The 17,025-nt window shown below is 45.4% G+C and overlaps 1 protein-coding gene across 3 annotated transcripts in view; it reads left to right on the plus strand.

Annotated features, from left to right (window-relative positions):
- LOC121677507 (adenylate cyclase type 1-like) overlaps window positions 1-17,025 on the plus strand; it is a 54,559-nt gene that overhangs the window by 13,006 nt on the left and 24,528 nt on the right. For all 3 annotated transcript variants that reach the window (XR_006021019.1, XM_042056267.1, XM_042056255.1), the window contains exons 4-7: window positions 514-625; window positions 12,871-12,998; window positions 15,309-15,467; window positions 15,618-15,759. Coding sequence is in view for 2 of the 3 variants with exons in the window: in XM_042056267.1 (XP_041912201.1) it covers window positions 514-625; window positions 12,871-12,998; window positions 15,309-15,467; window positions 15,618-15,759 (541 nt within the window). In the remaining variant the exon portion in view is untranslated. The remainder of the gene's footprint in view (window positions 1-513; window positions 626-12,870; window positions 12,999-15,308; window positions 15,468-15,617; window positions 15,760-17,025) is intronic.

Raw genomic sequence — 17,025 nt, forward strand, 5'->3', positions numbered from 1 at the left:
AAAAAAATGGTTATACACTTAAGAGAAACACTGAATAATTAATCATTAATACATTGAAGGTCTGAATTTCAAACTTTTGGAAGGAAGATTGGATGAAAGTGTTGCTCAATATTATACAATTAAAGAAACTCAGCATTCAGTTAAGGTTTAGATTTCATCAGTATGAGTCTTCTGTGAGACTCCTGGTATCAGCCTTCCCACCTCACACAACCAGTGTACTGGAGCACAAGATTAGAATGTGCTGTTAGCATTGGCCAGTGAATTGATGTGTCACAGCAGGACTTTACATAATGTTTAGCACAGCGCAGGGGAAACATATCTCTCCACTACAGCCTTTCAACAGCCATTGGAAATAGTTCACCAGCAGGAACCAGGAACACAAGTCTCACTCACTCCTCTCTCTCTCTCGCTCTCTCTCTCTCTCTCTCTCTCGCTATCTCTCTTTCTTTCTCCCTCGCTCTCTCTCTCTTTCTGTCTCTCTGTCAACTCTCCCTTCCCCTCTCTCTCTTGCAGTATCCTGTTTGCTGATATAGTGGGCTTCACCAGCCTGGCCTCCCAGTGCACGGCGCAGGAGCTTGTCAAGCTGCTGAATGAACTCTTTGGGAAGTTTGACGAGCTGGCCACGGTGAGTCACCCTCCGCCCTCACCCCCAACCCGCTCTACACACACACACACATGCAGACACACACACACACACACACACACACACACACAGTACACTAACACATACACACACATACAGACACACACACACACGCACACACACACACACACACATACACACACACACACATACAGTACACTAACACATACACACACATATAGACACACACATGTACGGACCACACACAAACACACATCCATCTTCCTCCACCGTCCCCGGATGAGTTCCCATGGCAACTTTAACAGTCAGGGAGCAGTGCGACAGGTGCAGGGGCTGCTCCATTAGGTGGCTAAGCGGAGACAGGAATAACCCCTCTGCATGTTAAACTGTCCCCACTCCTCTCCACGGCTGTCTTTCCTGGCGCACCCCCTCCTCTCTCTCTCTCTCTCTCTCTCTCTCTCTGTCTCTGTCTCTCTCTCTCTCTCTCTCTCTCTCTCCATGTCCTCTTCGCCTCGCCGGGAGAACTACTTAACCTAGCGGCGGGGTTTGGACATACGCCTCTGATTGTTTTTTTTGTAGGGGATTTCTTGAAGTGACAGCGTTGAGTGCAAAGGCATTGAGCCTCGTGGTGTCTATATTGTTGCACAGTGATGCTCTGACTCATCTGGCATGCAGCACGTGGAGCCTTGGCACGCCGCAACGCTCCTTCTGTTGATGTGTGTGCATGTGTGCGTGTGTGTTTTTGTTTGTGTCTGTGTGTGTGTGTGTGTGTGTGTGCACACGTCTCTCTCTGTCTCTTGCTCTCTCTCTGTCTGCACGTGTGTATGTGTGTGTGAGAGAGAGAGAGAGAGAGAGAGGGAGCGAGAGAGAGTGTTTTTGTTTGTGTGTGTGAGTGTGTGTGTGTGTGTGTGTTTTGTGGGCCGTCTGTGGTGTCCAGTGTAAAGCAGAGCGATCATATTAGATTAGCATGATGCCATGAGCGGCCTCAGCAGCACATATGATGTTTAATGTGATTACACACTGTCCCTGTTGGAGGCGAGGGGGCTGACAGAATACTTAATCCACGCCAGATTTAGCACACTCGCTTATTGGCCTTGTCCGTCCCATTGGGGCTGGAGTGTGCTGCACCAGAGAGACAGGCGCGCACAGATAACGCGCGGGATGCTCACTTCAATCTGTCAGTGTCATAGTGATATTAAAGGGGTGGGGGGCACAACCGTCTGTTGATGTGGGGATAGGTGTTTGTTTAGGTTGGGGTTTTTTCTTGTTTGGGGCATGTACTGTATGTACACATCAGCGTGAGTGATACACACACACACACACACACACACACACACACACACACACACACACACACACACACACACACACACACACACACACGCACACACACTGCCGGGTGCTGCAGTGGCAGAGCTGGTGAGTGGTGATGAGAGGCAGGGCCGTATGGAGCCAGAGGACTGATCTGTTTTATTGGTGTGAAAACTGACGAAAACCAGAGCTGCTGCTGTCCTTAGGCTCTCTGGTCTCTTTAGGCAGGGCCTTCCTAAAACGCACATCCACACATCCACACACACACACACGCTCACACACATATACACACTCACTCACACACACACAGACACACACACAGACACACACACAGACATACACACACACACACACACACACACACACACACACACATACACACACACACACACACACACATAAACACACGCATGCATGCTGAAGTTTACGCAGATACACACACTCACTTACACACACACACACACACACACACACACACACACACACAAGCATGCACATGCACACTTCAGTTTCAGTTAAATTCAGTTGAAGGAAAAGGACACACACTCACAGATGCATGCACACAAATCTATCAATGTAATCTGTCTTCCATTACTTGCATTACTTGCACTTGAACATGTGGCGATGATAATCCTCTAATCCCATGGATTATGCTTAAATATTTTTCCTTTCCTTTTTTATTTTTAAAGACAATGCTTTCATGGAATGTTTGCTTGAGTGTGTATGTGAAATAGATTGGATGCACAGGTCTTGAGCAAACACTGGGTTGTGTGTGTGTGTGTGTGTGTGTGTGTGTGTGTGTGTGTGTGTGTGTGTGTGTGTGTGCGCGCACGCGCACGTGTGGGGGTGTGTGTGGGTGTGTGTGTGTGTGAGATCTAGTGACAGAGCTAGAGGTTGCGACCAATGCTGGCTCCATATGACGCATCTGGCTCAGCTGAAACCGATCGGTCAGAGCAGACCCTTTCGAGGGAAGAAACCTCAGATGGACAGAGGAGGTTGCGGGAGGATTGCCTCCCTTCACGGAAGGCCTAATGGCAGCTCACATTTTTTCTGCCTCTCTTTATCCTCCAGCTGTCATGACCTCTGTCATGGGCTCCATCAAGCCCCTCCGAGCGAGCGGCTAAAGCCTGTGCGGACACAAAACATGGGACGTGTTTAACCCCAAAATGCCCGGAGTGGGTCACGCAAGGGGTCAGGGATTAAGATTTATGAGTGTAAGTAATGGGACCATGTGATGTGATGTTACAGTGTGTCCCGGTGCCTGGCCCTGCCCTGCCTCAGGCCTGTTAAAGGCACTGCCATCTCAATGTCCCACGGTCTGGTTTGAGTGTGAAAACATTGACAGCACCTTTTCACACGATGCCCTACACCACAGCACACACAACCAGTCAGAAAGAGAACAAAAATAGTGATGTTCGTAATGTTTTTTTGGTTGGACATCTCAGGACATTAAAGGCAGGGGCAAACCTCCATAAATCTCATACACGCTTTAACCCCTAACCCCACACATGGAGTAATCGGCTTGAATTTCCAGTGTGATCTGGAAGGCAATTCTACAGGAAGACAACCACACAGGCTGCAACATTTCCAGGAGCTGATGTATTTCTAGTATCAGTAAAAAAAAATTGTCAGCGAGCTATATAGAATTCACAGCTTTGTCAAACGTGTGACTGCTAGGATGGAGGATGTGCTGAAACATCATGCCTGTTCTGGGTAGAGCACTTCAGTTCCACTTGGGCTCTGACCCTGTGATGGTCATTTTGATACCACAGATGGATAGAGACCCAGTCAGACCAATAGTATGAAACATCGGGAACAGAGTTTTATTTACAATTATGTGCATCAAGGGAGAGACAGCATGACTTCACCTAAAGATCCATCAGCTGCTCTAACTAGACAAGGAAATAGTTAGGGTTTAAGTATCCTTCCAGGCTGACGGGAGATGGTGTTGGTCATCCCATCTCACGTGGACTACACTGAATCAGACTCTGATTAGCGGCAACCTGGCAATCCGGAGCAGATAGCTACTGACCATGGCCGTAGCTACCATAGAGGACACCGAGGTCATGTCCTCGGTATTTTATTCGTTTCGTTTCATTTATTAAGTAGGCTACAAATAGGCCTAGTCGACGAGACAATTATCTTACGCATCAACGGACCGTCACGTGATAGCCTACCTCTGACATGTCAAAACGAAAGTAGAGTCGAGTCGGCTATCGCGGAGTGTGTCCTAAACTAATTAACGAACGCAACGTAGCTCACATAGTTTAAAAATAAACTTCAAAATAAACTTGACGTCTTGTTAATTTCTGCCAGTAGGCTAATCTTAATTCACCTGACCTGAACAAAGGCTGTCACAAAGTTAACGTTTGGAAAGCCAGCAGAAGAGCAGACAGAGAAGGAGGGAAGGTGAGAAATGTAGGCCTAATGGTTGAATACTAGCCTAGAAATCTAGATGCACCCTAGCGGCAGCAAATTAATGTGGGTCTGGCTCGTCAGGCTATTTGAATACAATAACTAGATGCAATAGGGCTACCAATGAGATGCTAAATAATGTAAATGTATGTTGAAATTCAGTGGAGATACAGTTAGCTAACCTGCATTGAAAACGAAGCTATATCAATGTTATATAGGATGATAAATGTTGTGAAGGATATTATCTCATGGCACAAATATTACCTATTGTCAAATTGTTCAGTAATTTAGAGACTTGTTGTTTTAAGAAATCCAACACAGGAGACAGGGGATAGAAATCAGGCAGTTGAGAAGAAAGAGGAGCTATGGAAATGATAGGTGAAGCGCCCTCCCAAGTGAGTCAAGATGTGACGCTCACTGTGCCTATGACCCTGCAAATTATGCAACATTTGCTACACTGATGAGGAGAAGCAGCTCATTCTTAATAACAGATGGAGCAGGGTCCAGTATAAATTTCCAAAGCCAATTTGGGAAAAGGCTCAGATATACAGGTGCATCTAAAAATAATATTATTGTGGAAAAGTGTGTTGGTTCAAGTTATAAACAAAACATGTTATAATCTGAACAAATATATGGTTGTTGGCAAAATGGGGGGGGGGGGGGGGGGGGGGGCTAGGAAGAACCTCCATAGCATTTTGGGGTGCCCAACATTTCTAGTGACGCCCCTGACCTCGGTATTTGAAAAATCCTGGCTACGGCCTTGCTACTGACGCAGCCATGCAGAACAGTGAAAGTGTAAAGTCATAATATTCCCGCTGTATATATCTCTAAATACAGTCACACAGAGATATACACAGGGACAGTACAGGTATCATACAGAGTCATTACATAGAATCTTACTTTTGGTGTCAAAGTGACCCACGAATGAGCAATGCAGAACATTAAACCACATATTGGAATATTGGACATAATGCTCTATTCCATTTTCTCTCACCTGTGGGGAGACCAACCAGGTCTGGTTAGACAGGGCAGGACACTCTTGGCAGGATTAGCCAAGGAGACATCCCTGTGCTGATTAGTTTTGTTCATTCTGGTGAATGAGCACTCGAGAGTCTCGCAGATGTCCCCTGAGGAAGCCAAAGCTTCAAATGGCCACTGCTTATTGCAATTAGAAGCAGAGCGATGTGGATGAACATCACTAAACGAATGTTAACAGTGGCATTAAAGCCTTGAAGAAAGGATGATTATAATTATGGCATGCGAAAAAAAAAAAACAGTGACTGAAATCCTTCGCCTCTCTGTCAAACTAAACCAATATAGAGCTGTGTTGTTGTGAAGGCTGGAGCCTGTCAGGCTGACTACATGTCAAGAGGGCGGATGCTCTGTCAAAGACAACTGCCTACTTATTGTATGTCTCCCTCAGCATCTAATTGTCGAAGAGCCATGCAAGCTTGTCAGTGGGAAGAAATCTTGTTAGAGAGAAATCAACCCACACATGGTTGTCGTTACAGGATGCTATGGGAGCAACTAGACCTAGGCGCCACTCTGAGCTTCTGCTTCGAACACTGATGCACCATCATTTCCTGCAAAAGCACTTAACACAAATATGTCCAAAACAGACAAGACAAATACAGGCTATGTAGCCATGAGTAAAATGAGTGCTAGGAAACAGACATGTAGCCAAAGGAAGGAGACTAGCATTGCAAGTGTGTGATGTTTGCAGAAGATTACACACCTTCTTGAATAGGAAAAAAAAGATCAAAACAAGAGTTGAGCAATTCAATTTCGATTTATTGTGCTTATAGAGCGCCAAAACATAACACATGTATCATGGCGCTTTACAGAATGTAGGCAATCAGAGAAAAAGGAAAGAAAGGAAGAAAAGAAAAGCAAGAGGCCCATGGGTAACAGGGGCGAGGAAAAACTCCCTAGAATTGGAGATATATATAGGAAGAAACCTCGAGCAGATCCACGACTCAGGGGCCTGACCCATCTGCCTAGGGTCAATACAGGACAGTAAGGTCTGTATACATGACAAATGCATATGATAGTCGGGTGTAGAGAATAAGACATGGTGTTAAAAGCACTTGAGCTGAAAGTTACAAGAGGTGGGATGATTACGTATCCGTTATGGTAATTCATTATTCCTGATTTAGTGACAGAAAGTTCAAATAGTCCAGCGTTGGAATTGTCCAGGGGAAGGGAGTTGTCAAGGGGCATGTGGTGGGTTGGCAGACGGGCCAGTAATCCGGGCAGAGTTGCAGAGAGCAGAATGCAGCTCTTACGGATGGACTCTCAGATCAGACCAAAAGAACAAAGAGTTGTGGAGCATAGTTTTCTTTGTCATGTATATAAAACGCTTGACGTCTTTACAATGCCAATGCAATTGCTTCTGGACGTCCATGTGTCTCATGAGGACCTGACACAGCTGTACAATTACTTTAATGTGTGTTGGGGGTTGGTGTCAAAGCTGTTTGTGACAAAAGGATGTATTCTCCTCCCCCTGTTGACATTCACATTACTGTTAAAGCTCCAGAGCTTCATTCTTTTGGGGATGCCAGCTTTTTGACAACAGACACAACAGCAGCAGCAGCAGCAACCACGGCCTGTGATAAAACTAACAGCACCAAAACGAATGGAACTGTGCCAACACCTGTCTCTTGTTTCATGCAGTACAGTGTCCAGGCCTGTCCTCACATCCGGCTCTCACACATACATTCACACACACTCACACACACACACACACACACACACACACACACACACACACTCACGCACACACACACTCACGCACACACACACACACACACACACACACTCACGCACACACACACACACAAGTATAAGTATTTATATGTATACACACTTGCATATGCATGCACCCATAGTCTTGTTCACATACTCTTGTTCTCTTTCTTGTTTGCTTTCACACTCTCACTTAGCGTGCACAATAAACACACACTCACAGGCGCACACGGTGTCCACCCACAGCCTAACGCGCTCATGTTTGGTGGCTGCGGAGGCGCTCCAGACGAGGAGCGGGTTAGGTGGCCTGTCCATGCGTCCGTCCTCCCACTGCCTCGGCGCTCCAGCAGCCCGTGCCACCTGGCACACGCTCACGACACACGCTGTTCTCCCAACTGCTCGCCTCGTACCGGCCTCAGCAGCCAAACACTCCCTCACACCTCTCTCTCTCTCTCTCTTTTCTCTCCCTCTCTCTCCCTCTCTCTCTCTTTCCCTCTCTTTCTCATTCTCTGTTTCTCTCTTCCTGTCTTAACATTTCATTCTAAGTGCTTCTGGCTTCTGTCTCCTTCCTCTGTCGTAATCTGTCCATCTATGTACTCTGTAGGCTCTCCCTCCTTCCTGTTCCCCTCTTTTGTCCCTCTCTCTCTCTCTCTGTTCTTCTAACTTCCTTTTGCTGCTTTGAACCTCCGCTGTTTCTCTTGGCCGCTCTGCAGGAGATCTATACTTAATAATCTGTTTTCACTCGTTCTCTCTGTCCTCTCTCTGTCTCCCTTCCCCTTTCATTCCTCTCACTTGCGCTGGAGTCTCTTGACACCTGTGCTGCCTCTCACCCCCCCCCCCCCCATCCTCCACTCCCCCCCAGCTCCCCCCCCCCCCCCCCCCCCCCCACACTCTCCGACTCCATTTCACCAGAGTTTTCCTCCATTCTGCTAAAAATCCACTCGACTTCTGTTTGAATGGTACAACTGTGAGTCATCAGCGGCCGCTTGTGGGACAACTTTGAGACTGTGCTCTTGTCAGTTTTATTGGTTGCAAACCCAGCATTTCAAACATGTGATGAGGCCAGCTTTGTGAGCCTCCCCTCAAGCCCATTCAAATCGGTCAAGAGCTGCGTTTGTTTTAGGAAGTGCTTGTGATGTTATACCATATGCACATTTATTTTAAAAGAGCAAGCCAACATTTTAGGAAATGAGCTTATTCAACCTTCTCCCTCAGAGTTAGATAAGATGATGCACACCCTTCTCATCTCTGTCTGCAGAAACTCAGTCTAATGCACTCTGTTAGCCTAGCTTAGCATAGTTCATTGATGTGGTACAAAAATGTACAAATGCAAATGTAAAATTAGACACAGCGATTTCCTAAGCATATATGCTAAGAACTATATGTTCTCATTCAGGCACTGGTATTTTACTGTAGGTACTCTGATGAGAAGGGTATATACCATCTTATCTAAATATGGGGGAGATGGATATATATCATCTTTTCTAATCCTGAGGGAGAAGAGTATATACCATCTTATCTAATCCTGAGGGAGAAGAGTATACCATCTTATCTAACTCTGGGGGAGAAGAGTATACCATCTTATCTAATCCTGGGGGAGAAGAGTATACCATCTTATCTAACTCTGGGGAAGAAGAGTATACCATCTTATCTAATCCTGGGGGAGAAGAGTATACCATCTTATCTAACTCTGGGGGAGAAGAGTATACCATCTTATCTAATCCTGGGGGAGAAGAGTATACCATCTTATCTAACTCTGGGGGAGAAGAGTATACCATCTTATCTAATCCTGAGGGAGAAGAGTATACCATCTTATCTAACTCTGGGGGAGATGGCAAATAAGCTCAAATGTTGGTGTGCTCTTTTAAAGGGAATGGAACAGCATAGAGGCTTTGTTGGTAGTGTGCTGGCAGTTTCCATGGTAGACTATGCCAATCTCTCTGTCTTTCTCTCTCTAATATTTCCTGCCATCATCTTGTTTTTGACACTGCATTCTTATCTACCCTCTGTTTTATATTCTTCATAGTTGTGCAGCTCTGATTTTCGTGTGTGTGTGTGCGTGTGTGTGTGTGTGTGTTTGTTTGTTTGTTTATGTATATGACTCTGTTCTAAAAATATTGCTTTTCTAGACCCAGAACATTACATAAAAAGCCCATAGATATCCATGACCTCCTTCAAGTGAATTGGAGAAGAAATGGAGCAATGATCCATGTAATTAATATCCCAGTTTTTCCACCCAGACATTTAAAGTATAGGAAACATTTTGTTTTTCACCAGAGCTAACACAAAAGTACTTTATCATATTTTGTCTTTCATGGCAGTATTGCGCTGCACGTCTCTGTTGCATTGATGAGGTTTTTGAAGCAGATCAAAACTGGCGTTTTCCCGTGTTTGTATGTATGTAGTGGTCAGTCACAGTGACTGGCGGTGGAGGGAGATGAGGGGGTTGGTCTGGTTGACTGGATCAATGGCAATGTATGTCATCATATGCTCCACAGCTTGGTGTCATTAAATGCATGTGGCTTGTCATTTACAGCAGTGTAAATGTGTGAATGTGTGTTAGTGTGTGTATTTCAGAGGGCAGAGAGTCTATACACATTCAATTTACTCCCTCTCACTAACATCTCTATCTGTCTGTGTTGCTGTGTGTGTGTAAGAAAGAGAGACAGAAGGAGGAAGAGAGAGAGATAGAAGGGGGAAAGAGAGAGAGGAGAGTATGAGATTCACTCTCTCCCTATCTGTGGAGGTTGAGTGGAGCTTCAGCTTACCCGTGGTGCCGAGGCCACGTGACCAGGGTAATCCTGCTCGGATCGGAATTGGCTCCTAAGCCGTGAGCTGGGAGATTAGGCCTGGAGAGCAGGGCCTGAATCTTGGCTGTGCCCAGTCTTCCAACAAGCGACCACACACTGAGCGCAATTGATTTGCCTCCCTCCTCGTGACGCACTCTGCTTTGTTCTAGGCCTCCTGTATCTCACTCCAATGCCCACTGTGTGCACGGACAATGCAGAATCATGTCAAGATGTAAAATGCAGTGTTACCTGCTAATCACTGATATGTTTGTTTGAGCGAAAGCCTCCTATGTTGGCACTGTTCTCAGCACAGCCGTAAAAAGCAACACTTACACAATAGAAACACTGTCATTGATCACTGGTCTTAATATAGACTCGACATTTATTGATTATTAGAGTTAATTTCATGGCATGTTACCATTTCATGGTACATTAACAGTATGAATGTTTTTTTTATTTTAAGTACAGTATATATCACAATGCATTAAAGCCCTTCATGTTTAAGGATTCTCTTCTACCTGTGTGTGGTGGTGGCTTCTAGGCAAGGTCATGTTTCCTATCATCATTAACACTGGCCAAGGCATCAGTATTTGTTGCTCAAGGACAACGAGCCACGCAGCCAGAAGAAGCGGAGCTCCCCCGCCCCTGAACCCTCCAGGGATCGCTACGAACAGATTTACAGTACTGGCAATTTATACCAGCACATGGATTCAGTGCACTTTAATTTACACACTGTTATTCACTGAGAGACACGGGGACATCGATTGTGTTTTCCACCATCTCACCACCGACCCACGGGAGCTGGGCAGTGCGGCGCCGCGGCTGAGATTTAAATGGGTGTAATGGATGTAGTGCTATTTGCATTAGCACAGTGTAAACATGTGGAGGAGGCAGCTTGTCTTGTTGCTGAGTTAGAGGCCAAGGTGCATGTATCTGTGGGTGTGTGTGTGTGTGAGGCTGACACCAGAGATTTGTAATTCAGTCCTCGGTTGCTGTTTGCTCCGGGCGTCCGAGGGGAGTGAGCGGGGCGTCTAGCCTGGCCTAATAGAGATTTATGGCCCCGGCCTGTTCCTTTAGGAGCCTCGGTGAGAGAGCGCTCGACCCACAAAGCCCTTGGTCTCACCCGCAAAGCCACGGGGACAGATTAGGTGAAGATGGCTGCATATATCTGTGCCAGCGTTCTCTCTCTTTCTCTCTCTCTCTCTCTCTTTCTCTCTCTCTCTCTCTCTCTCTCTGTCTCTCTTTCACAGGATAATTCCCGAGGCCAGCAGACTGCCCACTATACAGTATGCTCTCAGACACAGCTACAGGTAGCTCTTAATGGAGGGAGTTGAAAAGGGGCTAGAAAGACTTCTGAATTTGGGAGTGACAGATTATTAAAAGAACTTACTATGATTGTGGTTGTTCTCACTACCTACTGGATCTCTGTGGGCTTTGTCTCAAAATAGCTGACTTTCCATTTAATGGAAATATATTGTTTTGTATGATGATGTTATTAATGATAATAATGTAAATATATTTATAGAGGTAGAAATTAGTTTTAGAGTGTTTTGTTGGGATAATTAAAAATGATCATTAAAACTGGAGCAGTCTCAAATTATTATTTGAGACATTATAGTGTGAGACTATAGATTACCTCTATTAAATAATCATAGAGCGACACTAATTCAAGAAAGACTAATTTAGAGCAACAAATGGTGAAGTGGATTTAATTCAATAGGGCCAGTGCTTTGCAATCATTCAGACCCGTATGGAATGAATATGATTCAAGGCTGAATCTCAGCAAAGCACTGGGGAGGTTGTGGAACTGAGAGATATAGGATTATTATTTAATCAGCTGTGCGAGCTATAATCTTATTGCAAATTCTCTTTTAAGATAGTTTGTCATGCCTCGTATGTCTGTTCCGTATATTAAAACGGTACACAACTGATTGTTGAACATATTTGGCAGTGTCATACATCAAAGAATCTTGTGCTGAAAGACGCTGCAGCTGTCTGAGGTTTCAGCTGAAATGTACGAGTAATTCTCTCTCTGGGTTTCTTTTTTTCTCTTTCTTTCTTTTCTCTTTCTTGTTCTTTCTTTTCATTCATTTCTTGCTTGTCCGTGTGTGTTACAGCAGGCAAAGTAGGGCATTTTCATTCAGCAGGCAGCGCCTTTTTTCTTAAGTAGCAGGAGGGACGCGTGGTACATCTCATCGGGCAGGCCGGCATCCGCTCGCATGAGGACAAGCTGAAGAGCCCTTGACACTCTGCCCATGAGAGCAGCCCACTCCTATGGGAACAAATAGCAACCCATTAAACCCATCCACCTCTGCCTGCCTGCCTGCCTGTTGGTCTGCTACACCCTTAAACACATGGCCACCACCTCAATGACCTCCCCAGCCACAAACAGGGCGATGTATTGATCACTAGAGGGTTTACCTATGTAAAAGAAGTATATAGACGGTGAATGTCATTTTGAAAGACGTTACAACATGTTGCACTTGCTGCCTTTGTAAAAAAAATCTAATTCTTGTTTTGACAGCTCAGGGTTACGCAGGATTGTCAACAAGTTTCAAGATTCAACAAGTCATCTCTCTTTCTAAGGATATTTGGACTGGCTTTGAGCAGTATAGCAGCTCTGTGCTCTGTCACGGGCACCAGTGAAATACTGTAGGAAATACTAATGTGTGTGCAGTGGCTCCACACTGACCCATATGAATGCGTGGCTTGTCTGTGCTATCGTGGGAGAAGGCTTGGAGTGTTCTTTCATCTGGTAAATGCAGACAAAGTCTGTTGGTGTTTGCATATGAATCTAGTCAGTGCAGCAGCCGAGTGACATGTCCTTTGAACAGTCCACTCATCTACCGTGCCCCCGCCACTTTGATGTCACCAGGGTGTAAACAATACGCAGCTCCCTGCGTATTAATCTCCATTCTCCTAACATTGTAGAGAAACTCTAAAAATCACTGATTACTCTTTATCTCTCTCTCTCTCTATGTGTGTGTGTGTGCTCGCTCTTAACAGGAGAACCACTGCCGGCGCATTAAGATTCTAGGCGACTGCTACTACTGTGTGTCAGGCCTGACCCAGCCCAAGACCGACCACGCCCATTGCTGTGTGGAAATGGGCCTGGACATGATCGACACCATCACGTAAGAGTGTGTGTGTGTGTGTGTGTGTGTGTGTGTGTGTGTGTGTGTGTGAGTGTGTGTGTGTGTGTGTGTGTGTGTGTGTGTGTGTGTGTGTGTGTGAGTGTGTGTGTGTGTGTGTGTGTGTGTGTGTGTGTGCGTGCATTGGGCCATGATGAATGGCATCCTCAAGGGAAGAACATTGCGACCCAACGGTGCATCTGGGTCTGCATGATCGCATTAGGCTTTGTTAACGAGACAGCCACATCCCAACCCACGCACGGAAAGTCAACATAAACACGCAGGAATAATCCCTGCTCGCTCTGCAACTGGACAATAACACAACATATACAGTACTGTACCTTCATGTGCATTTTAGCCTTGGCACTCTGTGGCCTCTCTGGTCTTCTTCGCAGCTCTTGTGCAGTTTTTGGTGAAAAGATACACGCCGTGCCTAAAATGTCACACAGCTGGATGACTGACCTATGCAGGGCACTCTGGCTGACTGTCACGACAACATGCAGACTTTTTCTGTGTGTAGATGACTGACTCCAGTCCCTGGTTTCTTTGACTGATATTGCAACTGACAAGGTGACTGACAGCTAAAATTGCGTCCCAAAATGAAGGCACCATCGCCCCTGTCTTCATCTGCCTCAGTGTTATAGGTTAGAATGACCTTCTGTAAGCACACTTTATCACCCGTGCAGCACCACTCTCTAGGGGGTCCACCCCCCTCACAGTGTGGACTTAGGGATGGGGTTGGGGGGCTCGATCCACCTAAACTAATTGATCAAAGCAATTGCCATGTGTCCTTGCACCTGGTATTCCAAGCCGTCAAAGTCTTCCTCCATTGAGAGGTATCTACGGAGGCCAGCGAAGCAAGGTCGTCATTGATTTTATGGAGATCTGGGATGCAGCGGCGTATGTTAAAGCCCTCGCCACACACGTCTGTCCAGGGAAATGGCTTATTTTATGACAGCAAAGGCTTGAGGCGCCACACGTCAAAATGGAGATGTCCAGTATGTCAGCCTGCCTGTCTGATGGGGCAGGGGAAAGGGAATATCACATGAGCGGAGGAAATACGCCTCACTGATCCTCACAAGATTTGGACGTCCCATTAACATGTCTGACACACTCTGCTCAAATGAGAAAAGAAACACAGCATGAAGACGTCTCTAGACAGAGACAAGGAGACAGAAAGACTGCCCCAGGCCCCCCTTCCTCCACACACACACTTATTGCACAACAGTGCTTTGGATTTACGAATTATGTCACCCTAAAATGCGAATTGACATGTGACATTCTAAAATTCGTTATTTTTTTACGTTTTAGATTTGTAACTCAGGTTTCTCATTACTTTCAGAACATATGCTGAAAAAAACAAAAGGACACGCTCATTATTAATCTTGCAAATATTACATTAGATAAGTATCAAAGCAATCTTCCAGTCTGTCTTTAGACTACAATCTGCCCGCTCCACTTGGCCACAAAGCTAAGAGGGACCCCTGCAAGAGGTCACCGCGATGGTACCAGGCTACAGTAGCTGTTTAGGAGACTCTCACTGTCATATGGGGATGCTGTCTTCTTAGTGTCCTCATTGTGTTCTCGTCTATAGGCAATTGTCTCATTGTGAAACTCTGATACTAGTTGCATTTCATTGAACAACACATCAAAATGCTCACTGGAACCACTTCTTGAATCACACTTAGAATAACTGCTTCCCTGAGAACCAAGAGCCTAGTATAGAGGCCACACACAGAAGCAATTTCCGCCCCATTCCTTTATGTCTTAAGTTGAACCAAGCCTCCTTGAGGAATAAAAGAGTGATTCTCTGTGAATGGCTCAGTGTTGTCTGAGAGAGAGAGAGAGAAGAGAGAGAGAAGGAGCATGGCTAGCCACATAGCTGAGAGATGGAGAGAGAAGGGGAGAGAAAGAGTCTCTTGAATCCTGGGCAGCTGCCATGCTGTTTTTTGACCTTATCTCCCCAGAACATACACACCTTGTCATTCATACAGACAAGCGGAAAAATGGGAAAGTCTGAAACCGTTTCATTTTTTTATTATAAAACCCTTGCTGTTAATAACACCAGATGTTGAAACAAATGATGTGTGTTCAGTTCATATAATCATATACACACATACTATACATGAGCACACAATCCTATACAAGTATGTACTGTATAGTTACACTGTACATATAAAAGGCTTTTGGGCATTTCATCCAACACATACTCTTAACCTCTAATGCATGCACACACACACACACACACACATATGCAGGTACACGTACACAGACAGATATAGACTCATACTCTGAACAAAATGTGTGTTGCAGGTCGGTTGCGGAGGCGACGGAGGTGGACCTGAACATGCGCGTGGGGCTGCACACTGGCCGGGTGCTCTGCGGGGTCCTGGGGTTGCGCAAGTGGCAGTATGATGTCTGGTCCAATGACGTGACGCTAGCAAACGTGATGGAAGCTGGGGGACTGCCTGGGTGAGTGTGTGTGTGTGTGTGAGAGAGAGAGAGAGAGAGAGAGAGAGACATTAGCCTCTCTCAATCCTACTTCTCCATTAAGGCATTATGCACTTTTGCACACACCTCTGATTGACCCTAAATGCTCAGCAAATCTTGTGGATCCCACAGGAAGGTCCACATCACCAGGGCCACGCTGGAGTGCCTAAACGGAGACTACGAAGTGGAGCCGGGCAACGGCAAAGAGAGGAATGCCTTCCTGCAGAAACACGACATCGAAACTTTCTTCATAGTGCCATCTCACCGCAGGAAGGTAAAGCAGGACCGATGAAAGGGGGAGACTGGGGTGCAGGTCTTAATCCCCAGCTCTGTCTGTTAGGGTTGGGCGATGTCGCCTAAATTGGCATTTGACGATGTGTACAGTAAAACATTGTGATGGACGATGATATCGTGGGGGGGGGGGGTTAGTGTGGTAAACACTAATTAATTAGCCTATAGCCTAGGTATGTCTGTACAGAAATACATTTAAAATGTTCTACATAAAAAAATAAAAAAATATATTAGGCTATACGGCCTGATGAAAGTGGACAGCTAAGAGAGACATATACTGACCAGGCTACAAGTTGTGTGGAAGATCTGCTCCAAGAAAATTGTTGTAAAAGACGGATAGACAATCAATCTGAACACTTGCGTGTGCACAAACCAGCGGAATATTACACATTGTCAGCCTTCGCTGGGCCCAGCAAAAAAGCTACTTAAGACTACTATCGTGGTCACTCATTTAAAATCTTAGTACTATGCAGCATCCCACCGTCTATGTTGACTATGAGAGCGGCGGGAAGTAAAAAGTAAAGGGCTGCGTTCGCGCAGTCCAGGCTATATATAGGAGGGCGAAGTTAAAACACTTTTACAAATAACGAATCCCGATTACCACTCCGCTGCTGTCTGGGACTTTTGCTAAATGCATGAAATACAAGCCTTACAGTGAAAGACGAATAGGCTACCTTCTGATCCTATAATTAACGAAAGAAATGGTTTATTTTAACACAGAGGAGAAGGACGCATTTGGCGCTGGCTGTAGCCTTGCAAAAATATTTGAGCGCTAGAATGTCCTAGTCGTAGCCTAACAATAATAAATCTATATTTATTTGCTAAAACATTAGGCTACCTATTACGTCCAATGTAGGCTATAGGCCTGCGAGACATGTAGGCTACAAAAAGACAATTAGGCTACACATTTACGTCACAGTCAGGAATTATTTGAACTAGATGTACCGCAGAGCAGTACAAAATATGACCGCCGCCCAGTCCAGCACATTTTTTCCACAAAAATAAATCACGCTGAAAGGACTATATGATTCTAACTGTCTCACTAACTCTCTCACTGCATTATCCACACTCAATTCTCACTGATATCTGCTAGACAACAAGTACCAAAACACGATTAGTTCATAGATTTCACATGTAAAATTAATTTTATACAACCCCACCTCCATCTTGCCTGTTCATAATTCTGAGCGTACATATGTCTACTGTGTGAGTAAGTGTCATACGTATGATTACTGTGAATGTGTGTGTG

Source organism: Alosa sapidissima, chromosome 1 (assembly GCF_018492685.1).
Source record: "Alosa sapidissima isolate fAloSap1 chromosome 1, fAloSap1.pri, whole genome shotgun sequence".
NCBI classification, from domain to species: Eukaryota; Metazoa; Chordata; class Actinopteri; order Clupeiformes; family Clupeidae; genus Alosa; species Alosa sapidissima.